The sequence below is a fragment of the Phocoena sinus genome, chromosome 12 (assembly GCF_008692025.1).
Source record: "Phocoena sinus isolate mPhoSin1 chromosome 12, mPhoSin1.pri, whole genome shotgun sequence".
Taxonomy (NCBI): domain Eukaryota; kingdom Metazoa; phylum Chordata; class Mammalia; order Artiodactyla; family Phocoenidae; genus Phocoena; species Phocoena sinus.
The window spans coordinates 15840341-15866100 of record NC_045774.1 but is presented as its reverse complement, the minus strand read 5'-3'; the positions used below and the strand labels follow the sequence as shown (position 1 = coordinate 15866100).

Below are 25760 nucleotides of genomic sequence, written 5' to 3'. Positions count from 1 at the left end.
ATCCTTGTTGCTTATCTATTTTATGTATAGTAGGTTGTCTCATTTTGTTTTTATCAACAGATGTAAGGGGCAAGTCTCATGCATGGATGACTGTAGGAACAGAGGCAGCACACATGGAAAAAGTTTGGAGAGCACTGTGGTCCTGAGAACACAGGCTCTCCCAGGAATTCACACTGTCTTAGGGGAAGGCTCTCAACTATGAGCAGCCCACACTTAGGAGTGAATTGTGTTCCACCTCCTTGGGAGTGAAGAATCTACACAAATTATTTGGAATTCTGAGCAGATTTGTCTCTCATCCATTTTTTTCAAACACTTATTCTTATCAATGTGGACTCATGGATATTTATTTAATAGTTTGGGTATTTCTTGTTTTTGATCAAATTGTTCCAGCTTTGGCTATTGGAGCTCTTCCAGTTAGCTTCTGTGTCCCTATAACATACTCCTATCGTTGTTTTTTTTTTTTTTTTCTTAACTGTCTTCCTTTCTGGGACTACAAAAATGCTCCAAACTATCTGGTTTATTTCCTGCACCTCCAAGGAGCCTTGGTTCCTTTTACTGGAGAATGGTATTAGAAACCAAATCTGGGTTCTTGGTGTGCTCATTGCTACTGGGGAATCCTTGCTTGTAGGATCTCTCTGGCTAATAAGTTGATTCCATACTATGCAGGAGTAAGATCTGTGTTTTGATTTGTTGCAGCTAGTATTTTACAGTCTAGTATTAATTACAATTTAGCTTCTTATAACCATGGTCTGTACAAAAATTGTTTTGACAGTTGATGCATGTCTGATGGCTATGTTAGGCTGGTCTGTCAACTACTGTTCCCCCAAAGTCCAGTTAGTCATGATAGTTTGGAATTGACCATTAGTTTATTTTTAATTAATTAAAGTTTATTACCTCATCAGTTAGATTCTAGTCATTCTACTTCTCTCCTCTCACCCCCCACCCCCTTTGTGGTTTTCTCCCTCTACTAATATAGTGAAATGTTGTAATTGTTTTGATGCTAAGATGACTGTAGTCTAGGCTGTTATTTAATTATTCTGTGTTGCCACTTAACATTAATTGTGGTTCAGAATGATACCAATGAAATAGTTTAAATAGTTGCATATCATAGTTTGGCTCTCCCCAGGTTACATTATCTGTAAAACAAGAGCACTGCTACTGCTTCAGACCATCTAATTAGTCTGAGCTAGATATCATATTGATACCATAAGTTTAAATGAAGGCTTGATATAAATTATACACTCATGAACTTAGTATGCTTCTTAGACAAGATTCTAAAATGGATTATTAAAAGGATGTTTCCACAGTACTGTGAAATAGAAGTGTTATTCACAAAGGACAAGGAATTTTTCAATTATGCCAAAATTTTGATAGGATAGCAGCTGTAGCACAGGTGTTCTCTCACATAGCCTTATGAACAAGATAAATGTGGCAGAATGTCAATAAGTTAGGTTGGTTTATAAATATTTCAACAACTGTAGCCAAATGCCAATGATTCATATGTCACTGATAATTGGGAGGTGGGCCTAAGTCCATTTAACCTATCTCCTTACCAATGGGATGAGGGTGTAGAGAGCACGCTGGGCAATTCTGAAAACGATCAGCTTCTGCAGAAAAGATTCAAAGGTGATTGTTAGCTCTTTCCTAAAGTGAAAGAAAATTTGTCTTCTTAAACAGGAAGGATGGACCTATAGTAAGAATCACAATCATCGGCATTACCTCAAGAATAGGGAGGTATGGTTTAGGGAGTATCAGGTGTGAAAATTAAGGGTTTAAGTTAAACTAGTCAGCAGTCAACTGAACAAATATCAGAATAGGTAAAATAAGCTGAGACAGCATTACAAAGGAATATTGTACCCAGAACCAGGATGGCAGATTTCTGTCATACTCTCAGCAAGGCAGACACCACTGGAAAAGTATTCATTTTGGAAGTCACACTTTAATGATGGCCTTTATTTTTTAAAGGGAAAACAAAATTGTGAGTTTAGTTCAATTCAGGCTAATTCAGGGCTTACTATGTATCAGATACTGTGTTAAACATTGTTCATACAACACTAAGACATGGGCCCTGTTCTTGAACTTGTGGTCCAGTAGAGGGAGACAGGCTGCTTAGCAAATGGCTGTAAGCACAATATAAGCTCTGCACAATGGGCTTTTGATGCCGAGTACAATTTAGCCCAGATTGTCAGAGGCCAGGGAGAACTTTCTTGAGAAAATGACACCTAAGAGGAGTCCGGAAAGGTATGCAGGATTTAGCCAAGAAGGGCAAGAGAGGTGGGGAAGGGAACCTTGCCCACAAGAAACCATTGAAGGGATTTTAAAAGTTTACCCCAAAGAAGCTACAATACGTAGTTCTGAACATTTGAATATATGATGAAAAGAATTAAATTTGTTTTTTGTGGCTCCTGAGAAGACAAATGGAAGCAAATTTCAGTTCAGTATGTGAAAATTCATTTATTTAGTTGAACCTTATAGTAAAGCACCCCAACAGAATGCAAATTCGATAAAATGGTGTTTGGTTCCATCTCATAGGTTCACATGATCATTTCATTAACCCACAATAATGATTCTTTTTTTATAGGATTGTTTTGGATCCCACTCACACTCTAAAACCCTGCTATAATGCAATATCAATTACAGCTATCCAAACAAGGAGGCTACATTGGGAAATGGGAAACTTTATCATGGTATATTTTCAAGTAGAGGTTGGATGATAATTTGTTGGGGGTGCTGTGGAAGTGTTGATTAAATTTAGTATGGAGATGCCCTCCAAGATATCTTTCACCTCTGAGATCCTACAGCCCTCAAAAGAAATTTTATTTGATAGTTTCATGAATAAAAGCAGTGAGAATTAACAAATTCATAAATTAGGGTTTTATTTATCAATAAGGATAGAGAAGTTTCTTATGTTTCTTATTAAGTCTGGCAGAACTCTTCAATTGGTAGAAAATGTAACACTATTCAAATGTACTTCCTTCTACTTATGGTTACAAATACCCTTAAATCAAATCAAAGCTTCAAACTTCAAACTTGTTTCCATTCCAAGCTAGTATGCTAAGCCTGTATGTCTGGTTCCCCCCCCTACCAATTACTTACTTTAGTGATCAAGGGAAATTGTATACATTGCTGCTGGAAACTGAGAAGGGTGCTAACAACGTACATGTAACCTTCAAACTTTTCAGCAGCAGATAATACGGATCGAAGCAGAGGCACAACAAGTTTGCCATTCACTGTACACGGAAAATGTGCCACCTGGGAGCTAGGGTCTTCCAGTGATGAGATCAACTCTGGGCCATTCAAAGCAAAGATGTTAGCCTGCCGGGTAGAATGGGAGGATGCCTGTACCGGATGAAGAGAGGGACACTGTAGCTTAGGCTGCAGCAAGACATTCATACAAAGGGAAATATAAAGTCAGAGGAAAATTCTTAGCTATATTCTTATTACTGAATTCATGTGTTGACTGCTAGAGAATGTGCATCTACAAATATAACATGTATATTTCATTTTTTTTTACAGAAAAACTATATACATTGATGGATAGAAGACAGTGTGAAAAGAATTGTCTCTCTTTGAGATTAAGTACTTACAATTTTCTTTTGACTGTCTTTTCTACAATGAATGACTTTTGTAATAACAGAAAGTTTTAAAAATTAGCCCCAGCAATAAAACTATAAACAGAGTAAGAATTCCTATCAGCAACATTTTCTTTCCTTCTCTGATTCTTTGGAATTCTTTGGAATTCTTTGGAATTCTTTGGAATTCAGTTACTAATTATCTTCAGTCGATTTTTTTTTTTTTTTTTTAGGCTGTGCTGTGCAGCATGTGGGATCTTAGTTCCCAGTTCCCCGACCAGGGATCAAACCTGGGCCCCCTGCATTAATCACTGGACCGCGAGGCAAGTCCATTCAGTCAAATATTTTTGAGCCAAATATATATAAAACAGCAGATGCATATATGTATTCCATTTTAAAATGTTAACAAAAAACAAAATCCAAAAAACCCTGAGGTAAGGTGGCATAAAAAAACTGCAAATATTTATTGGGACAGAAAGACAAAACTTCATAGTAATTATTGTTGGAATTGTAAAGTAAATAAACATACACTTCAATTGTGTAATAGGAGTGATTTGTCATTAAGGTCTTAACAGTTCAATAATGCATTTAATCTAACAAACTTTAGAAAGACAATATCATAAAATTGTCTTAAAACACTGCATGTTAGGTCATCATTAACATTAAAGATAAAGATGGCAAAACTCTGTACTCCTACCACATCATCATACTAGTCTCTGCATGTTACCTATCAAATTCGTCTGTAAGTCAGCTCACTTATCAATGTCAAATCCTATTTTATTGCACAATGTCCAATTCAGCAATTTTCAACTACGTTGTAAAACTAAATAAAAGGAAAAATCCTTAGGAAAAATGTACTTGTCTTTTTTTTCTTTTCAAGAGAAATAAAGTTGGGTCTAAGGAGCTGACGGAGTTCTGTTCAAACCCATTCTAGTAAAGGAAACTGTCAAAACATTTTTACCTTTAAAAAAATTTGAACACTACAAAAATTTTGCCATTTTTGTTCTCAATTCTTTCTGAAAAAAGTTTACAAAAATTATTAAGTAAATAAAATGTGGAAGAACTGAAGAAAATACTTGTAGTAAAAAAGAATAAATACTAGCTAAGGCCACCAGGGAGGGGTATACCCCACACACCATTGATAAAAAGGATAGGAACCCATTGGTGGTTTGACATTTTTGAGGCCTGCAACATCAACAATGAAGAGTTGGTTCCATGAGCTGTCCAGAATTGTGCTGAAGGCAGTGCATTTATCAGCACAAGGATCCCTCTGATGTTCTTCCACATGGTCCAATTCTTTTGCCATCAGTCATTAATCAGACTCTAGATACTAACTATTAGAAGAATATTCAACTAACAAAAGCTGAAACTGGGCATCAAAATTAACAATGGTTTATGGATGCTTCCCCTGCAAATTTCACATTTTCCAATAATAAAAATTTGCATAGAGAAGCTGGAATTTGAAAGGCTATAACTGTATGTTTTACATGAAATCTTTTAGTATCTTCATGAAAAAAGTTGTCTAGTAACATAAATTGCTTCTGCATCGGTTCCACAAACAAGACAAGGACCTAAAACATCCAAACTGTTCACAGACAAAGTCCTGTTGGGAAGCAAGCTTGTGATTTCAATACGGTCTTTGGCAGGGTCAGTGATAAGCCAGGAGCTTATAAGAGATTGATGAACATTAGCTTGGTTACTAATGCTATGAGACAAAAAAGTACTATTTCTTCCTCCTGGGAAAAGAAAAGAAAAGGTGAAAACTTCTTTCAAGACTAATTTTATACTAGTAAACATCTGAAATTCTAATACTTAAAAAAGGCAATGATATACATTGTTTTTAATTCTCAAGAATAACTGGCTGATAATTCCATTATAACACATCACCATTTTTGACTAAAGGCTTACTCAGTGATATTAAATACTCAAATTTCCATGGGATAATATGGCAATCAAACTTGAAATCTTCAGCAAAGCACAAGATTCATTTAGACCCTGTCTTCCTGTTTATTCTTTAATGGAAAGTCTCAGAAATGTACCAAAATGCCTAGAAGACAAGTAGAATAAATGTAGATAATATATGGAAATCTAAGTTCTTAGATAATCAAAAAATGAAAATTTCTGGATGTATTTCTACATAAATATTTCTAAAAATATATTTATTTCTATATGTCTAAAAATATAATCAACTTGCTTTAGATCTCCTTTTATTCTTCACCTTTATTTCAGGTAAATGTTCTTAAAAGTAGAATTTAAGAACACTACCAGATTATAAACTTTTATGTCTGACAGTGCTCTTCATTTAATGCAGGATTAAGTGGGGCAGAAGCAGTATATTTCAGTTTTAGCCTTCATTTGAAATTTTCTTTCCTTTCAACTTTCTGCCAGATCAAATAAAGACAGATTTCATTTACTCAATAAATGGCTGAGTACCTACTATATGCCAGGCGGTGTGCTAAGTGCTGGGAATACAAGGCAAAGTCCCTCATATCTTGAAGCTTAAAGATTAGTGAGTTTAAATCTTGCTGATTCTTAAAGCCCAGCTCAACTTCCTTCTCTAAGAAGCCTTTGAAGATGACTCGTTCATGCTTCCCTTTTCCTTCCTGGAACCCTCAGCACTTATACGTACCACTAATAACTTACTACCTTATAACATTTCTTATACGATTTAACTTTGCATGCCCCCTTCTCCATAACTCAATTAAGTATTTCTTAAGGGCAGGTTGTATAGATTATATTTATTTTACCTTTTCACAGTGTCTAATATTGTTCCTTGCGATACTAGGCACAGAATATAGTAAATGGCTCTTTCCAGTCTAACCAAGGTTCTTCAAACAGTAAAATCTCAAATGCAAGATAGTGGGGGTAGGGGAAGAAGAAATAAAAAACCAAGTGCTTAGCTAATCCTTATTATTTATTAGAAACTAATAATATTCTTAGTTTCTCCATACGCGAAGTTATTAGCACAGGCGTGCTGCAAGCTCTACACATGCGACACTTCTCCAGAATTTTTCTGGAGATTTAGATTTTTCCTTCTTAGTTTTTGTTTACCTTTTACTGCTCCTATATTTTATATTACTCTTGAATACTGTGAAAATTAACATTAGAACCACTGTGCTAAGTCTCCTCCCTGGTCTCCCTGCTTCTGCTTTTTCCATCCCTATCCCCAGTCTATTTTCTACACAGTCACCTAAGTGATTCTTTGGAAACGTAAGACAGATCACCCCACTCCCCTGCTCAAAATTCTCCAGTGGCTTTCTGTCACATTCAGAAGAGAACCTGAAGCCCTCATCCCTGTCTGCAGAGTCCTCCGCAGCTCCTGCCACCTCCGCACACTCCCGGCCTGCTGAACTGCAGCCACACTGGCCTCCTTGCTGTTCTGTCTCAGGCCCTTGGAACTGGCTGTTTCCTCCACCTGGCACGCATTCCTGTGACTCGTACCTCCACTTCCTCAGGTCTCTGCTCAAATGTTCTCCCTGCCAAGTGGCCCCTCCTCCACTAATTCTTCATCCTCCTGTTCTCTTCACTCTTCTTCATAGGCATCAGGGTATTTGGTCCAGATCTCTTCCTTCTTGCTGTCTCCTTTCCTACTTTGCTGTGCTCTACTATGTCTTGCAGGGACAAACTCCTTTTTCCAAGCTCCCTTGCCATCTGCCTTCCAGGCAGACCCTGCCCATGAGAGGCACTACGGTGTGTGACTGGAAGGCAGACGGGGTCGGGTGGGGGAAGGAAAAGGCTCCAGGTTCCTGGCAACGACAACACAGGCTGTAATTCCAGCCCCGGCTGAGGTAGCACCTTTTCTGCTGATCCAGAACCAACTTGGACAGCACTTCCAACTGTACAGCAGAGGTATTAACAACTGTTGATTTCTGGCATTCCTCTTTTTTTGCTATTTGCTCTCCCAGCATCCCTCCCATTCCCTTTTGTTCTTCTAGCCCTTCTAACACACGTGAAACCAATTCCTTCTAAATCCAGGGTAGTTTCTGTTTTTCTGCAGGGACTTTTACTGAGACATTATCTATCTTACTTACTGTCTACTGGAATATTTGCTCTATGAGCCTCGAGGCTTTTCTGCTCACTGTCATGGGCTCTAACACCTAGAAGAGTGCCTAGCACGTGGTAGGCACTTGATAAATATTTGCTGAATGAATGAACAAATAAACTTTGGAACCACAGACAAACTTAAAAACAAGAAGGTTAGAAAATGTAAAAAAAAACAGAAAAAAAAACCTCTTGATTTTAAGTGTATAGTTTCTGGCTGACCTTTACTTACCTCTGTCTTTAATCAGGAGACAGGGCCTTTTAGTCTGAGGAGAAACCAGTACCTTAATACATAAAAGATCAACTTTGGTCTTGCCATACACCCTTGACAATGTAGTATAAGAGAGCTGTCAATGCCTATCCTATGGCATGAGGGCCCACAACAATGTACTCACAAACAAGACCCCTGGCTGTCCGAAGTTAGCCAGCTAACAGCATTTCTAGTCATCAGCAGTACAGTGGTCAGTAGCTGACAGTCAGATTTCAAGCCCTGTGATACTAGAATTTACCCTGAAGCCAGAGAATGGAAACATTTTGTCATTCCTTAATGTTAAAAATATGAGAATTACGAATTTGGTATTTAAAAATATAATAAAATTACACACAAGAACCTTCATTAAAATTTTTTACCTTGGTGAAAGAGTGATGATTTCTCAGGTACATCTGTGGAGGCATCCCAATGCCAGAGAGATCCATCTTCAGAACAAGTAAATAGATGATCTGGGTTGGATGGGTGAAAGTGAACTTCCCACACTAAAAGATAACAACCAAGAAGCTTATTCTTGTGTAGATTAGTTGAACAAACATCAAAACCCTGTCTCTAGGCATCACCTTCCATTAACCTCCATCACACACCTTCAAACTCCAAGCCTGTGATAAAAATCAAAGGCTTCAGGATCAAAGAAAAGACATAACTCTCCAAATGGCTAAAACATGTAGATAAGATAAAGAAGTCAAGTAAATCTACTTGTGTATTGGGCCAGCAAATGAATGAAAATAAATGCTAGTCATTTGACCTATTACAATTTTTTTATGGAAAAGTATGACAATGGAATAATTCTGAAAAGATTTTTTGAAAATTGTTAAGTTCTCTTATTTTCAATTCCTGTGTCATTAACACATGAAGGTTATATTATTGGAAAGAGAGAGAAGACCATAAAAGTAGAATACAAATGAATTTCTAAGAGACATAGTCCAATTTTGGCTCATGCCAAGACTCTGGATTCTTCTGGCCTGTATCACAGAAATAGCAACTAGCTCCCAGCAAACCAAAACCTGGAAATGCTCCAAAAATCTGGATCCGGTTTCAAATGAAAGACTTAAGAAGCCAGCTTGGGACTGGGGACTCCTCAAGCTCTAAACTTTAAGGGAACTTTGTGTGCCAATAGGTATCTGGGAGCCAAGGACTGCCCAGGACGTCTTAGGAAGACAGCTGCAGCATGAAGGTAAAACAGTCTGTGAACAAGGGTTTCGTGATTCTGGGTTAGGTAACCATAGAGAGGCAGCATAGAAAGTGCTCAGAGTGTAGCATAAAAAGTGCAAGGCACATGTCTGCAAGCTGGCATTTTCATTCTGACAGTTACCACAATTAAACACGCCGGAAAACAAAAAGGTCACCTTCCTCCGGAAAGGAATGTGTGCTGGTGAGTCCCTGTGTAAAGTACATTCGTACTGTTTCATTAAAACAAAGTAAAACAAAACAGCCTATACAGCCATTAGCAGACTGCCCAAATCTAGATTCTTATGTATTTATATACTTTCAAATTAGAAAACAAACGTCTATAAAACATCTTATTTCTAGCCAAGAGTCAAGATGAATTCAAAATACACTACAAGCCACTACACTTGTGTGTTTTGTTGAACAGTACAGGCTGGCGTTTAAAAATGGGCTGGTGAGAAGATATCTGAAAGTTTGTAATTCTAACTACCACTAGGTTAGCAACAACAGGCTCTAAGGGCACACCTATTCCTTTTTATTCTTTTTACCTGGACATAGCCATACCTGGAAGAGGGGAAAAGTTTCTATTTGCTTCTTAAATATAATCTTAAAAATTATTTATCTTTCCAAAGTATTAATAATGTGAAACAAACTTAGAAGTTGCAATACTGGTATAAGGTTTGCTCTTCTATAGTTTTATTGAAGCATTAATACCAACTTCTCTTAAGTCAGAATTTAAAACTATAATCCACCCTGACGTGGTGATAAAATGAAAAATTTCTGTTCAGCCAAAAAATCTCCACCAAAATCAAATGACAAACATTAAAAACAAGGCAAGAGCCTATATCTTTTGTTCTTGTTAAAAGAAAAAAAGAAAAAGGTACAGTAATAAATTGAAGAACACACAGATTAGCAAATATAAAAAATAACAGCCTGCATTTGCATGGGAAAAGTGCATTCTCACATACTGGTGTGGCAATATAAACTCGTATTATTTTTATGTAGAACAATTTGACAACATGAATCACAGCTTTAAAATTATGCAAACTTTTGGACTCATCAATTCTATTTCTAAAAAACAATCCTAAGAAAAGAAGCACATAAAGATGAATATGTAAGGATAATCACTACGGTTTTGTGTATAATAATCAAACATGTTAAAGAACGTAAATTTCAAATAAAAAGGGATTAGTTAATTATTATAAATTTATACAATTCAGTCAAAAACTCTGCTGTAGAATGATCCATAGGTATCATTATGGAAAGCTGCTTATAATACATTGTATAGCTCACACACCAAAAACTTATGTATCACCACAATACTTACTTTCAGCTTCATGAGCCTTCAGTAGAGACACGGGCATTGTACCTTGTCTAACATCCCAAATACTTAACATTCCATCCTGACCACCGGTAGCTACAACATGCTGCTGGTTGGGATGTCTATCAACACAGTGGAGTGGCACTCGGTCACCAGTCCTTTAATGGGAGATAAAATGACTTCACAAAGTTGTAAAGTATAATTTATCTTTGAATAACCTATGAAACCTGTTTCTTTCCAGTAACGAAACGATAATTTTGTGGCTGGAGCTACTGGCTAAACTTAAATCATGTCAAAAAACTGACTACGTTAAATATATCTCTAAATATTAAAATTTTTGAGGGGAATTAAAGGCCAGAGTTATTCATTCTCTCTTCAATTTGTACACATAAGGAACAAGATAATTTGATGGTAAGATATGCAAAACATTTCCATTTCTTGGCTTTTTAAAAACATATATCAACTAAACAGCGTATTCCTTACTTCTACTCTACCTTATTTAATGCTTAGTTTATATAACTTTTTTTCCAGCTTGACACATGCTATTTTCTAATTAGAGAAGATTGCACATATAGAAAGGGGATTTCTGCTCAAAAAAATATCTTGGATTGTATTTTTCTCCCAGTCACATCTAGAGTGTATTATTAGTAGAACAGAATATTCTATTAATATATTAATAGAATATTCCCACTATTAATAGAATCATTTGATGAGCAAAAAGAAGTTCCCCATTAAATAACATAAGCTTCAAAGAGATTAATATAAACTTCTGAATCAATACAACAAATATTTACCAAACGCCAAGCCCATCCAACTATACAGCTGACCCTTGAACAACAGGGATCCACTTACATATGAATACTTTTCCACAGTAAATATACAGTGCCACATGATCTGAGGCTGGTTGAATCTGCAGATGTGGAACCTCTGAAACAGAGGATTCCACGTATATTGAGGGCTGACTATAAGTTATACAGGGATTTTCGAGTGTATAGAGGGTCAGTGACTCTAACCCCCTACATTGTTCAAGGGTCAACTGTATTTGCTTTATCAGATTTAGTCAGAGATTATTCTCTTAGCATGCAGTTAAAATACAATATGGTTTAAAGTCAGTTGCTATAAACAGTCAAACAAATTTGCTTCACACTACTGAAATTACAAATCAAAACTTACAGTGATAATATCTGAGAGGGCTCATTTCCTTGTTGTCTAAAATCCCATATTTTTAACTGTCCAATTGAATTTACTGTAAGAATCTCAGGAGTTCGAAGGAAGGTTACAGCATGGAGTGTACTGCTATCTGCATTGTCTACAAATGAAGAAAACAGCATTGTGTGTTAACAGGCCCCCCTTTTCCATGAAAATTTTAAATTGCATTCCCTCCACTGATTGAAATATTACAAATGAAATTTTAAATAAGTCACAGTTTAATTTCTATAGAAAAATGCAATAATATACATGTTAAAATGGACTCTCCTTTAATAGAAAAATTATATCACTCACAGGACATCTGAACTGTTTTCCAAATGGAGGGCTAAGTTTTCACTTATTTCTCTATTTCCACTTTAGGTTGTTACCCTCCATTTCTGAGACAGCTGTTCAGGTTCCTTTATATCCAACTTTACTTCCCTCTACTGCTTAACACAGAACCTCCATTCTATTGAGCCAAACACCCTTGCTTCCTACAGAGCTCATTCTGACCTATATTATTCCGCTGACTTATCTCAAATCTATACATCTTTATCCTCATCAGCTCTCTTCTCCTCCATGAAGTCCTTCCTGATTGCTTTAACTGTCCTTTTCCTTTTCATAGTGTGTTTAAACTTATACCACTTAATTTACTATACACTTAAATTGTTTTGTGACCCTCCTCCAAACTGCCACTAGGCAGTGGTCCCTAAAAGCTAAACAAATAGTGTTCCTCAGAACTAAAAATCATAACAACACAAAAAACTGATTCATGGGCTCAATCCAGATGTTCTGATTTAGGGAGTCTACGGTGATGGCCTGTTAAAAATCTCCTCAGGCAAGTCTGTGCAAAGTATGGTTGAGAACTACTACACTGGAATAATCCTTCTAAAGCATGACACGGGGTACATCACCCCTTTGCTCAAAAACTTTCAATGGCTCCGTAGTTGCCCACCTAACAAAACGTAACCTCTACAGCTGTGCATTAGATTCTTCACAACCTGACCACAATTTACCTTTCTTGTTTCATTTCTTACTTCTCCTATACAAATATCTAAAGTCAGGTCAAACTACATTTTCTGTCATTCTCTGAATGGTCTTACCTTGCCTCCATGCTGTTCCCTTTATCTGGTGTGCCACCTTTTAGTATTATTTATGGTTTGGAACCTAGATTAAATGGATTGCCACCTGCCCCTCAATTCTTTATCTGTTAATCCCCTCTGGCTCTCCTCTCCACAAATTTCTTTTTCTTCTAGTCACTCCTTCATACAGGCCTTATCAACATACTGTCTTGATAAAGGGATCCTGCTTTGTATATTTTTAAATCCCTCACACACCTAGCATTGCATTTACTTAGCACATGGTAGCTGCTCAATTACTATGCAATAGACCAAAGAAATAGGATTTTTCTTACCTATAGTTCTTATAGCTTCCTTGTGATCAGCTCTGAAGAGATTTATTCGACCATCTTCTCCAACTGTGACAATTTCTGGGTTGCTGCACACAACACCTGTGCATGGCGCACTGCTACAGGAAGGACTGCCTGGACCCGTGTGGTAATGAGCTGTTGTCCACTGCTGGCTGACTGACAGAGTCTACATGTCACAAATGAGGCTATGATTAATCAAAGCAAAGCTCCAAAAAACTAGAGCTTTCCCCAACTAAAACTGTGTCTCACACCTTTCTAGAAACATAGTAACTCTCTTCCCTTTGTATTTCCAAGCATTAAGGTCTAGAAACTACTTCCATTAAAGCTCTGTATATACTGGATTAGATTCAAAAGAAACGCTTTTTAATAACATCCCAAACTTATCTCAAACTAAAGAAATGGTTTTTAGGTATCAGGTAATTATGTGTTCAAAGGCAGCTCTAAATTCTTAAGGGGGCTGGCCTACATTTAAGAGAAAATCTCTGTAGTGCTTTCCAAATGACTCCATTAAGAAAAATAGTTAAGACTTCCCTGGTGGCACAGTGGTTAAGAATCCACCTGCCAATGCAGAGGACACGGGTTCGAGCCCTGGTCTGGGAAGATCCCACATGCCGCGGAGCTACTAAGCCCGTGTGCCACAACTACTGAGCCTGAGCTCTAGAGCCCGAGAGCCACAACTACTGAACCCGTGTGCTGCAGCTACTGAAGCCTGTGCACCTAGAGCCCGTGCTCTGCAACAAGAGAAGCCACCGCAATGAGAAGCCTGCACACCACAACGAAAGAGTAGCCCCCGCTCGCCGCAACTAGAGAAAGCACGCGCGCAGCAACAAAAGACCCAACGCAGCCAAAAAAAGAAATAAATAAAAAATAAAAGCATTGCTGAAATAAACAGTAAAAAAAAAAAAAGAAAAATATTTAACTAGACCTGGCTCTTGTATTTACTAGGCATGCCTATTAGTAAGATGACCTTGATTAATCCCCAAATCTAAGTAAGCATTCTCTTCTAGCAACTTAAAACTTTTACTTCAAGTGGGCCTATTTTAAAGGACTGCCCTTACCACTATGCTCTGAAGATCAGCAGTCAGGCTTTGGCACACACAAGAAAGGCTTTGTAAAAAATGTCAAGCCTTCATATAGTATATCCTCTCTTTCAATTGAAACCTAGGTTCTATCTGAAGCAAGGTAGCTGTTCCTGTTCTCTCTCATGATGCTTGAGCTAGAAAGTGTTCTTTCTTTCTTCAAAAGACCAGACTAGGATCTTAAAAGAGAATTACAGGAAAAGTACTTGCCAGAATACCATATTGTTAAATCTAACCTAAGAGAACATAAGAGATACCCAATTTGAATGAAGGATCACACAAACATGGTTCTTGAATTAATCTACTAAAAGATGGGTAATACAATGATTTTTCCCCTCCATGTTTTAAGACTATAAAACTTTATTATTTGTGTCATTATTAAGTACAGTTTTCTTTAAACCTTCCTAAAAAAAATTAAAACGCAAATTGAGATTTCAAACAAAAGTTCTTTACCTGGTTATTTGGATGGTGAAGGAAAACTGTTACACATCCTGTTGATGAAGCAGCTACAATTCTTTCCTGGTCAAAAAACTAAGAAAATTCTTGCTTGTTATAGATTCATAAATATTAGCAGGGAGGAAGCCATTTTTTTGACTCAATTAATAGTATAACAATTTTAAAATGCAAAGAGGCTATAAATGCTAAGCAAATAAAATGTGAGAGTCAAAATTCCATTCCCACCACTTACTACCAGCTTTGAGACCCTGGCCAAGTTAAGTTCTCTAAGCCTTGGTAAACTTGCAAAACAGAGAACTAATCCCTGCTAGGCTGTTATGAGAACTCAAAAAGCAAAAACATGTAAAGTGCCTTGCACAGTATTTGTCACATAGTACATGCTCCAAAGATCTTAGTCTCAGTGTTCTCATTAAGACAGAGATAACAGTATTTGATTCAACAAGCATGCGATGAGAATGAAATTAACTTATGTAAACGGTGCTTGGCAGATAGTAGATGGTCAATTGGGCAAACAAACAAGCTAGGATTAATTCCACATCCCCTTCCCCAGTCCTGATTCTGCCATTAAGCAGCTATATGATGTTGGCAAATCATAACCTATAGGGAACTCAGTTTCTTGTAAACCTGGGGTGAGACTAGACAAACTTTAAGGTCCTTTACATCTCTAACTGTAAAGATCACTCTCAGTTTTTTAAAAGTTAGCTTTTGGATATTACACAGACTTACTTGTAAATCCATTACATCACCATGGTGTCTGATATCACACAATAACTGATGGTCTCCTTCAAATCCTCCATCAGAGTCCAAGTTCCCAAAATCTCCAATAGACCACAGTGAAACATAATTTTCCTGTAAAGCAGAAAATTTTATCTTGAGATGAAATATATGTCAAACTCTCCGAAATTAAAATTTGCACTGCCTTCAATCAACCTTGCTTTAAAAGCATCCCAAGCAAATGGAATGATAATCATTAAAAAAGAGGAGATACGGGGCCATCAATGGCTCTGAGGTACAAGGCAACCGAGCCTGAGACGTGCATTTGGGGGACAGAGAAGGGCGAGAGGAGCCAGAAGACGAGAGAGTTCGCGCGCCGGCGGCCGGGGGCTCGGTTCCAGGAGGGAAGGAGGAGGAAGGGGCTTCCCGGGCCGGGAGCGGGGGTACCTCATTGTCCCAAGAGCCCGTGGCGAAAGTCTCCACGGTCTGCAGGCTCCCCGGAGGTACCGGTCGCCAGCGGGTCTTGCTGATTTTCTGTGACACAAACTTAGCATAAATTTCCTCCATGTCGAAAGCAACCAGGCCAGGGACAGCCAGAAGCACAGAGCGCGCCACTCAGTCCCGCCCCTTCCCGCTGAGCCCTGATTGGAACGGACCGTACGAGGGACGGTGGCTGCAGAGAGCCAATTCTCCTCTGTAGGCAGTGCGGGAACGAACCACCAACTCTCAAGTGGGAGGTAGGTGGGACGCCCTGCCCGACGCAGGAGGCTCTGAACCCAGGCAAGGGTGTTTCCCGTTCTTGTGCTGTAGGACCTGCTCCTAATCTGCAAACGATATAGAAACACCGAGACAATACATTTGTGCAATAACTTTGCAATGTAAGACAAATTTAAGAGCAAAACCAAAACAAAATCAATGCAAGAGAAACGACCTAGTAGCCACACCTAAACATTGTCTTGCATTTCACCGCGCATAGAAAATATTCAAAATTCTTAAATTCTCCTGGAAGTACGTCCGTCAACGTACCAATTTGTTATTCAAAACCTCTCCCTCCCCGTCCCCCAAATAAATCCTTTTCTTCAACGTTGTTAATACACACTGTCAGAAACTGGGGTTGCAATTCTGAGGACCCCAGTTCTAATTTGGACTCCCATTGCCTCTGTGACCATCCTCAATTCATTTATGTATATAATTAAGAATGATTTTTAATTGTAACGTCGACAGCTCAGGAATCAGAGCCTTAGGTTCCTTCGTGCTTTTGATTAGACCTATGATACACCCTCCCCCGCTTTTAAAAAATTCCTCTCAGAATCCTGCCCATCCTTCAAGCACCCGTTCTTTCCTCTATCTTTTCCTATTTCTCCAGCCCATGATGATCTAAATAAACATGTCCCTTAATATCTAGACCACTAATAGCACTTATATTTTGCCCCCTGTTGCTAATTTTCTTTTGATGCAAATCTCCCCAATTTGAATGTAAATCTTATTACCTACAAGAGGTATGACTTATTCATCTTAAAAAAAAAACTCCTTTATACTATATTCATAACTGTGTTGGTTGTTTCTTTAAAAGGGGCCATGATTTTGTTTCTAACTGATATTGGCAGTCCTATTTCCTAGCCACAGCTTATGGAAGCACCTCATGGAAATGCAGTCCATCTAGGTCAGCTTTAGAGAGTTTTCAGGTTTATTGAAAACTGACTGGTGTCGTTTTGTTTTGTTTTTAACTGGAAGACTATTAGGGAACAGCAGAGAGATGAAATAGAAAATTATTAGTCCCAAACTGACAATTTTATTCCCAATATTGAAGTAAAGAATACTGTTTCATTTATTATCGCAGAACACAGGGAAATAGTTAATATATAAGTATATTTAGGATTGGAAGTAGACTAGATACCACATTTGCTAAGGTCTGGTTAGAATACGAAAATTGTTGCTGACGCAGTAGCATCGATGTCTTGACATAGCTTTGTTTCCTTCCTTAAAAGTGTATTGGACTAAATGTGACTGGATTCTTCCAGTCTCAGTTCTGATCAGGAGTCAGCAAGTTGGATGCTACAGGCAATGTTCCTTGTCAGCTTCTCACTCAATGTCTTGCACAGCTGATAGCAACAAACCTGGTGTCCAGTCTAACGGTGGAATTTGTGAGGCTTAAATAGCTGAAAACGCACGCTTGTGTTGGGCGAATAACACATTCGCCATAGGATACTGTAGTATTTTTAACCAAGTGCGCTGTCCTAAAGAGCAAAGGATTCCCCACGCTCCACCCCCCCACCCCAGGTCTCGGTATTCTTCCACTCTCTGAATTTGTGCTTTAGAGTTGAGAACAAATCACGGTCCCAAAGTCTCTGCTAACGAAACACTAACGTACTTGTCACAAGCCAGAGGCTGGAGTACTCGGGTTAGAGAAGACCTTTGCCCTCCAGTTCTATTAAGATTATCGAGGCTCCACCATAGGGACCTCTGTCTCCAACCGACCTAAATATTAGTCATTCATTGGGTTGGGTGAGGCAGGACGAAGGAAGCCCACCGTCTAACAATCTGGACAGATATAGGAGCAGACCCGCCGCTCTCAACAGCTGATCTAGCTGAGACTGCGAAGCCACCGGCAGCAGCGGAACGAGGCCCGCCCTGCCATCCCGCCACCGCGCTCAGTGACCAGAGCCGCAGTGAGGCTCACCACCGACCGCGCCAGGGCCCACCCCGCTTGACCACAGGACAAACTCAGCAAGGAGGCGTTGCGCAGCCCGAGGCCTCAGAAAGGCCACTCAGAGGTGGCGGTGTTGGTGGCGCTGACTCAGCGGGACCAACCCGCCACTCCCGGGCGGCCGCAGCGACCCCTCACGCGGGCGGCAGCGCATGAGGCCACCCCCGCCTCCTGCCCCACCCGGCCGCACCCGAATCCGCGCGGCGTCACTAAGCGCATGCGTGCCGCGGGGTATGCCGGGAGCGCGCAGTGGCGGCAGCGGCGGCGACGACAGTAGCAGCGGCGGCTACAGCGGGGACGCAAGCGGGGCGGTGACCGTGTGGGAGGTGGTCTCACTCTTGGGGAAGCTGCTGGGCACTGTCGCCGCGCTGAAGGTGGTTCTGTACCTGCTCCGGGTGTGCTTAGCGATGGCCTGGAAATCCGGCGGCGCCAGCCACTCGGAGCTAATCCACAACCTCCGCAGTAAGTGCCACCCCCGCCCGGTGTGGGGCAACTGGGGAAGGCCAGGCCTGAATCGGATCCCCTGGGCCGTCCGGAACGTTCCGTATACCCCTGTGCCTGCTGGAGGGCTTCGGCGCACGGTTGCACCAGCGGTCCCGAACGGCAAGCTCTGGCGATTGCCTCCCCCGGGACCTGTCACTCATCGGCGACGTGCACAGGAACCAGAGAGAAAGAGTCAGGGGCCGCTGCTAGTGGGGCAGGGGCAGGCGTCTCCCCGCGGGCCTGGGGAAGGGGGCGCGGCACAGGTGGTGGGGCTGTCACTCGAGTCCGCCACCTCCCTGTCCGGGTCCGGCGGGCGAGGGGCGTGCCTTGGGGAGTGGGCTGTTGGCCAGGGCTCGTAGAGACTGGGCTGGAACTAAGGGGACCCCGCCCTCGACCCCCGCGTCTTCTCACTTCCTCCTCTGTCATATCAGTCGACCTAGCTGCAAGCTTTCTCCCGGGTTCTGCCTCCCCCGCCCTTCGTTTTTTCCTCTGGCGGGAGATGCCACCGTCTGATACTGGCGAGGGGAGGGAGAGGGAGATGAAAGTAATGTCATTGCGGATGCTGGGAGAAATTTCTGGGGCGGCTGTCCAGTGGAAAGCTTCGTGGGGGGCGGAGGAAGAGATAACTAGGAGATGCTCTTCCTGAGGGACAGCGTATTTCAGGAGCCTTTAGAGGTCCTGGGATCCAGCAAACGATTGTGTGTGTGGAATGTTCAAACTTTTTTCAGGGCTACCATATGCTTTAAAAGCCTTGTATGGAAGTTTCTTTACACCATTATCTTTAGTAATTGTATTCCTTCCTCTGATGATGATTTTAGGGTGGGACCAGTGCTGTGTCACTTTCTTATTTTAATCGAAATGTAGTGTCGCCTTCTGGTCGGGATACCAGGAAGGACCGCAGTCCATCATACTCTCACTCTGGTCAGAATTTATAGCACTCTTCTTTGCACTGACTTTGCAAATAATCACAATCCTGCCACGTGGTATTTTTAATTGTTATGGATTATTTAGCTTTTCATGTGTTTGTCATGTTTCTTAATTCGATTTGTAACCTTGATGGCTGGGGCTTTTTTTTTTTTTTTTAGTATCTTTGAATCCTCTCAAACAATTTAATTTAATAATCATTCCTTTTTTCATAAGTGCCAATTAAATATATATTATATGCTTGGATCTATACTAGGAATACCAAGATTAGTGAGAGAAATAAATAGTATTGGCTGGCACATGGTTAGTATTAATACTTAATATTAGTCATTTGACTTTTTTTTAACCAGTATTTAAAACTTGTTTCCTTAGCGTTTAGTAATGAATGTTTAGGTTTTAAAAATCCTGTCAAGCATTGCCAGTATTCACTTTATGGAAGGATATTTGATTGGAAGTGTAAATTTATGTGCTGAGACAATATTAAGTGTGATTTAGGTTCCCATGGATTGAACAGAAGCTCAATATGTTGTAAATATTTTAATAAAATTTCTTCAAATGATCTAGTGCCTGCTAGTACAGCATACACACCTGAAACATTCTGTACTTGAATTGTGATTAAGTAATTTTCCACCAGTAGGTTATCGCAGTAGACACTTGGCTGTGGCAGAAATTGTAATCAATCAGGCTCTTAAAGTCTCTCCTTTCTGGGCCAAATTTGTAGTCAGCCAAAACTAGATCTTTTCCCAGTGGTTTTATAGTTACTTTAATGTATTGCATTACTATTCTTAGCTGAAATTTCTAAGGATGTTTTCCTATTAGAAAATTTAATGAGAAATATTTAACATACATGGATGTTGATATTGTGGATATTTCGTTTTATACTAGAGCTATGATTGGTAAGAGGAAATAAGAGTGCTCAAATTGTTTAGCCTCTTTTGTAACACTTGTGCAACTTTAGTTTCAACTTCTTGCTGAATTGATTCTAGCCAATAGATTTCTTTTTTTTTTTTTTTTTTTTTTTTTTTTGTACGCGGGCCTCTCCCGTTGCGGAGCACAGGCTCGGGACGCGCAGGCTCAGCGACCATGGCTCATGGGCCCAGCCGCCCCGCGGGCATGTGGGATCTTCCCAGACCGGGGCACGAACCGTGTCCCCTGCATCGGCAGGCGGACTCTCAACCACTGCGCCACCAGGGAAGCCCCAGATTTCATTTTTATTTATTAGTTTGTTACAACAGTAATATTTGCTCAAGGGAGAATTTCAGTTGGCACAAATTGAAAATTTCTCACTCTTTACTGGTTATTCCACCCTTGTGTATTCTTCCTAAGACTTCTAACTAAATCTTTAGAAAAAGATTAAAATGTGATTATGCTGATATTGAAGTGAAAAGGGATCTGCAAATTGGAAGAGGAAGCAAATTACAGTTTTAATTTTTTTTTTAACGAAACAAAGTTCACGATTGGTTTCATTTTAATATTATTATAATTATTTATTGAAAATACCTACTGAGGCTTTTCTTTTATAAGGCGTAATAGAAATGATTGTTTATGATTTCATACTTGATATATCATTTACAGAATACTTTAGACTCTAATGGTACATCTCATAATGTCTCATAGCTTATGTTGTGATGATAAATGCTCTTAAGTGACTGAGAACAGTGGTCTAAAACTTGAGCATGCTTCAAAATCTCCAGGATCATCTGGAGAGCTTGTTAAAACAAATTAAGACAGATTGCTGGGGCTGTTGATAATTTGTATTTCTAACAAGTTCCTAAGTAATATGCTCCTGCTGGTCTGGGGACCACACTTGAGAATCACTGACATAGAGAACTGAAAATTACAAGATTAAACCCTGCCAGTGTTGTAGTTGAATCAGTTTTATGCTTTAAAATAAAATTTTAGGAAAAAGTCTGTAGCAATCCTGCCCAACAGAGCTGCTTGTAATGTCTGTATCTGTGCTGTTCAGTACCATAGCCGCTAGCTACATGAGGCATTGAGCATTTGAAATGTAGTTAGCACAGCTGAGGAACTGGATTTTTGTGTTATTTAAATTAACTTTAACTACTAGCCACATGTTGGACATTACAGGTCTTTAGAAATGAAAAGTATTATTTTATAATTATAGGCTGATAAGGTACTCATGAAACAAATTAACTTAATTCAAAACAACTGTGAGCCTACTTATTCCAGGGAATGGGAAAATTCAAGTAATGTTTATATTAGAGTTTATTTTCTACTTTTGTTGGGATAATTTCACGCCATGGTAAAAGGAAAAGAAGGGGGCAGGACCGGATGAGCTTGAGAGAGGTGGTCTCCTAGAGCAGGGATGTCCAAGCCAGAGTGTTTGTGGAAGGTTAACTCTTAACAGACTTCAAATGCTGTACTGGCCACTTAAAACAAAGCTAACAATTGTTCTTTTACCTATTTTATTTTTGTAAAAAAAATTCAGTCCACTACCCTAATCCATCAGTTATTTCTACTTATATTTCCCTTGCATCCTTGATTGTGTCATTTTGCATGTATAATGTATATAGAATTTGTCAAATCCGTCAACTGATATTTGACTATCTTCTATATGCAAGACACTGGGGATACAGCAATGAGAAACAAACATCTATTCTCTCTTGTAGCTTACTTCTTGTGGGAGCAGACAAATAAAATATATGTTCACATGATAAGTGGCAAAGTAAGGAAGGAGGATAGGGCGTATGGTGTAGTAGGTTTGCAGTTGTAGGCAAGAAGGCCTCACTAAGGTGTCATTTGAGTAAAGATTTGGTGACAGGGAAGAAATTCAAGCCATGCAGGTAGAGCTGGGGAACAGGTATTCTAGACAGAGAAAATAGAACGTGCTAGATTTGGATTTGCGGTGTAGGAGAAAGACTGCAGTCGAGGATATGACACTAAGGTTTTAGACCTGGGCAATGGGAATGATTTGCCATTTTCTGAGTTGGAAACAAGTGAGTGAGCAGCAGGGATTTTGGGGGTGGGGTGGGGGGATGCAAGGAAGTGTGGGAGAGCAGGGGTTTATTTGGGGAGATGTTTGGTTTGAGTTCCTTATAAGACATTAAAGTGGAGACCTTCTTCAGTAGGCACTTAAATTTGTAAGCATTATGATAATTTATAGTTTTTGTATCCTTATTTATCTCTGCAAATAAATGGAAATTATTCTTATTCTATTTAGAGTGTCAGTTCTTATCAACTAGTAGCATAAACAGTGGAAAAGAGAATATTCTATTAGTTTTATCATGTGCATTCATGGGCCAAAGATAGCCAGGTAATAAAATACTAAGTGACTTTTTTTCAGAAATTTGGGCTCATTTAGAATCCAGAAAATACTTCCTCATTTTAACTTACATCAAGTCAGTCTTATGGGTATATACGAGTAAGTAAACTTACAGTGCATTGAATAAGATTTAATAGGTAAGATTTTGAGGGAGAATTTTAATATCAATGTGTCTACTTAAATTTAACTAAAATTAAAAATTCAGTTCCTCAGTCATACCAACCACATTTCAAGAGCTCAGTAGGCACACGAGGCTAGTGGCTGACCTGCTGGACAGTGCAGATGTAGAACATTTCCATTATCATAAGAAGTTCTATTGGGCAGCACTAAATCTACATAATAGGTTGTATTACATTCTATTCAATGTGATCTTAGTTCCATTGTGCTGTTCCACATATTTTTATTAGTGTTGCATTTAGTTCTGGCCAACATGCTTTAAGCGTAACAGTGAAAAACTGAAGATTATCAGACAGGAGTGCTCAAGAGGACAAGAGCATCAGCATTTTATATGATGATTTGATGAGATGGAGGTTGTTTGATTCAGCAATGAGAAAGTTACAGAGAGCAGTAGTGTTTAAATATTTGAGGGAAATCATGTAGTAGAGGGTAAAACCAGGACAAATGGGAGGCACATTTTGGCTCATTATAAGGAAGTATTCACAAAGCTATCCTAACAGTCAAAGATTTGGCTTTGAAAAGTAGTGTTTTCTGTCACTGGATATGTTGAAGCAAAGAATGGTTGACCATTTCACTGTAAGGGATATTGTGGAAGAGATTTGTCATCTGCTTTCACTGTATACTAGACCTCTCAGGACCCTTCCAAATCCAAGATTCTGTCAATTTAATCACATCATGGTTTGCATGAAATCACCTGTGGGATATGTATGTTGGGGTGGGTGGGTGTGTTTTAGGAGAGAGCCACAGAAGTTAACTTTTGGTTACCTATATTTTAGAGTTTTGCATAACATTTTAGTTTGTCAGAGATGTGAGGAGTGCAAGGAGCATCCTCCTTTGAGAAATAGTGTCAAGATAGTTAATTACATGTATTTACTAAGACTGATAATGGTTTAGAGAAAGATGTATTTTTTAAATTAATTTTTATTGGTGTATAGTTGCTTTACCAATGTTGTGTTAATTTCTACTGTACATCAGAGTGAATTGGCTATACGTATACATATATCCCCTCTTTTTTAGATTTCCTTCCTATTTAGGTCACCACAGAGCATTGAGTAGAGTTCCCTGATCTATACAGTAGGTTCTCATTAGTTACCTACTTTATTTTATTTATATATTAGTTTTGGCTGTGTTGGGTCTTCATTGCTGTGCGTGGGCTTTCTCTAGATGCGGTGAGTGGGGACTACTCTTCGTTGCGGTGCGCGGGCTTCTCATTGTGGGGGCTTCTCTTATTGTGGAGCATGGGCTCTAGGTGTGCGGGCTTCAGTAGTTGTGGCTCACGGGCTTCAGTAGTTGCGGCTCGCGGGCTCTGGAGCGCAGGCTCAGTAGTTGTGGCGCACAGGCTTAGTTGCTCTGCAACATGTGCTATCTTCCTGGACCAGGGCTCAAACCCGTGTCCCCTGCATTGGCAGGAGGATTCTTAACCACTGAGCCACCAGGGAAGCCCATAGTTATCTATTTTATACAGAGTATCAATAGTGTATGTATGTCAATCCCAATCTCCCAATTCATCACCCTCTCCCCCCCTCCGAGAAAGACGTATTTTTGAATAATCTCTGGTCTTAGATGATATGCTTTATCATAACTTGACATCACTTAAAATTCTTCTTTGATTGTAGTGTGAATTTAAAACTAATCCCTTTCAGATTTTCTGTATGGAGAGTGTCTCAGGCTCCACTCACCTCTTACCACACCTAATCATTCTAGATGGGAAATAAAAGGGGACCATTTTGTTCATTTCTTATTGTTTTCCCTGGCATTTTGTTAGTGGAGAAGAAATAGAGAGTAGATGATTAACAACCACTCAAGTCATAAAACTAATATAATTATGTAATATTTCTTTTATTGAGATGTAACTTTGTAACAAGTTACTTATGGAAATTTAGAGAATGTTTCTACATGACTTGAAATGCATCTGCAGCTTATTTTCTTACCTGTGTTTTCAGTGCTTCATACCAGCACAGGATCTCTTCTTTCTCCATCTCTGCCAGGATTGCTTCTAGTCTTCTATTCTCCCAGATCAAAAGTCTTGGAATAGTTATTGATTCTTTCAGACTGTCCCCAAATTAACTCAACAGTTATTACAAATACCTTTCATAGTCATCCCTTTCACTGTATTTTCACGGACACTGTCCTAGCCTGGGTTCTTAGTCGTCGCTTGGAGTGATATGCCTTCCAGTGTCTGATTGGTCATCACACTTGCAGTTTTTCTCCCCTCAGGTTCATTCTACACATTACACTGATTGTCCTAGTGTACTGCTTTCTGTTAACGTCTCTTTTCTCCCTAGATTTCTATTGCTTACTGTATCAATTGTAAACACCTCTTGCTCAGCTTTCAGGCCTTTTAAGGGTCTTCTACAACCTGTTGCCCTGCTCCAACTCCAATCCTGTTCTTCAGACTGATCTCATTTTACTCCTCAGATACCTTGTGTTTTAGGGTACCTGTTCATCTGCTGTAATAAAGACCAAAATAACAATGGCTTAAACAAAACGAAAGTTTCTGTTTCATGTAACAATCCAAGTATAAGCAGTTCAGAACTAATATGGTGGTTCCATGGTCTTGAGGACCTGGGCTCCTTCTTTCTTGTTGTGCTTCCTAAAGTCTTTCCCTCATCTACAAAGTTGAAGATAGTTTACCTCCATCCTTTCCATATTCCAGCTGGTGGGGAGAAAAATGGGGAAAGGAGAAAATGCACATTTTTTTAAGGGCATTATCTGAAGTTGCGTTCATAATTTCTGCCTGTGTTCTCATTGACAAGAACTTAACCATAAGGCTACACGTAACTACAGAGAGGCTAGGTAATGCACCCAGTTCTACCACTGTGAAAGAAAAGGAGTACCTGGGGCTTCCCTGGTGGTGCAGTGGTTAAGAATCCGCCTGCGGATGCAGGGGACGCGGCTTCGTGCCCCGGTCCGAGAAGATCCCACATGCCGCGGAGCGGCTGGGCCCG

At 39.5% G+C, this 25760-nt stretch overlaps 2 protein-coding genes across 4 annotated transcripts in view; one reads left to right on the top strand and one right to left on the bottom strand.

Moving 5' to 3' along the window:
- Nucleotides 1-2434: 2434 nt before the first annotated feature.
- On the bottom strand, nucleotides 2435-15861 carry NUP43 (nucleoporin 43). Its single transcript, XM_032650980.1, has 8 exons — nucleotides 15686-15861; nucleotides 15251-15373; nucleotides 14522-14599; nucleotides 12975-13155; nucleotides 11546-11681; nucleotides 10379-10530; nucleotides 8244-8366; nucleotides 2435-5308 (listed from the first exon to the last, which is right to left on the bottom strand). Exons 1-8 carry the CDS (start codon nucleotides 15803-15805, stop codon nucleotides 5079-5081), a joined length of 1143 nt encoding a protein of 380 aa, XP_032506871.1. The 5' UTR covers nucleotides 15806-15861; the 3' UTR covers nucleotides 2435-5078.
- A 2134-nt stretch (nucleotides 15862-17995) lies between these two features.
- The window catches only part of PCMT1 (protein-L-isoaspartate (D-aspartate) O-methyltransferase), a 45699-nt gene continuing 37934 nt past the window's right edge, over nucleotides 17996-25760 (top strand). Inside the window, exon 1 of one of the 3 annotated variants that reach the window (XM_032651779.1) lies at nucleotides 17996-18407. In XM_032651779.1, the coding sequence (XP_032507670.1) occupies nucleotides 18098-18407 (310 nt within the window). In that variant the 5' untranslated portion in view covers nucleotides 17996-18097. The remainder of the gene's footprint in view (nucleotides 18408-25760) is intronic. The other 2 variants (XM_032651780.1, XM_032651778.1) reach the window with 2 other exon arrangements.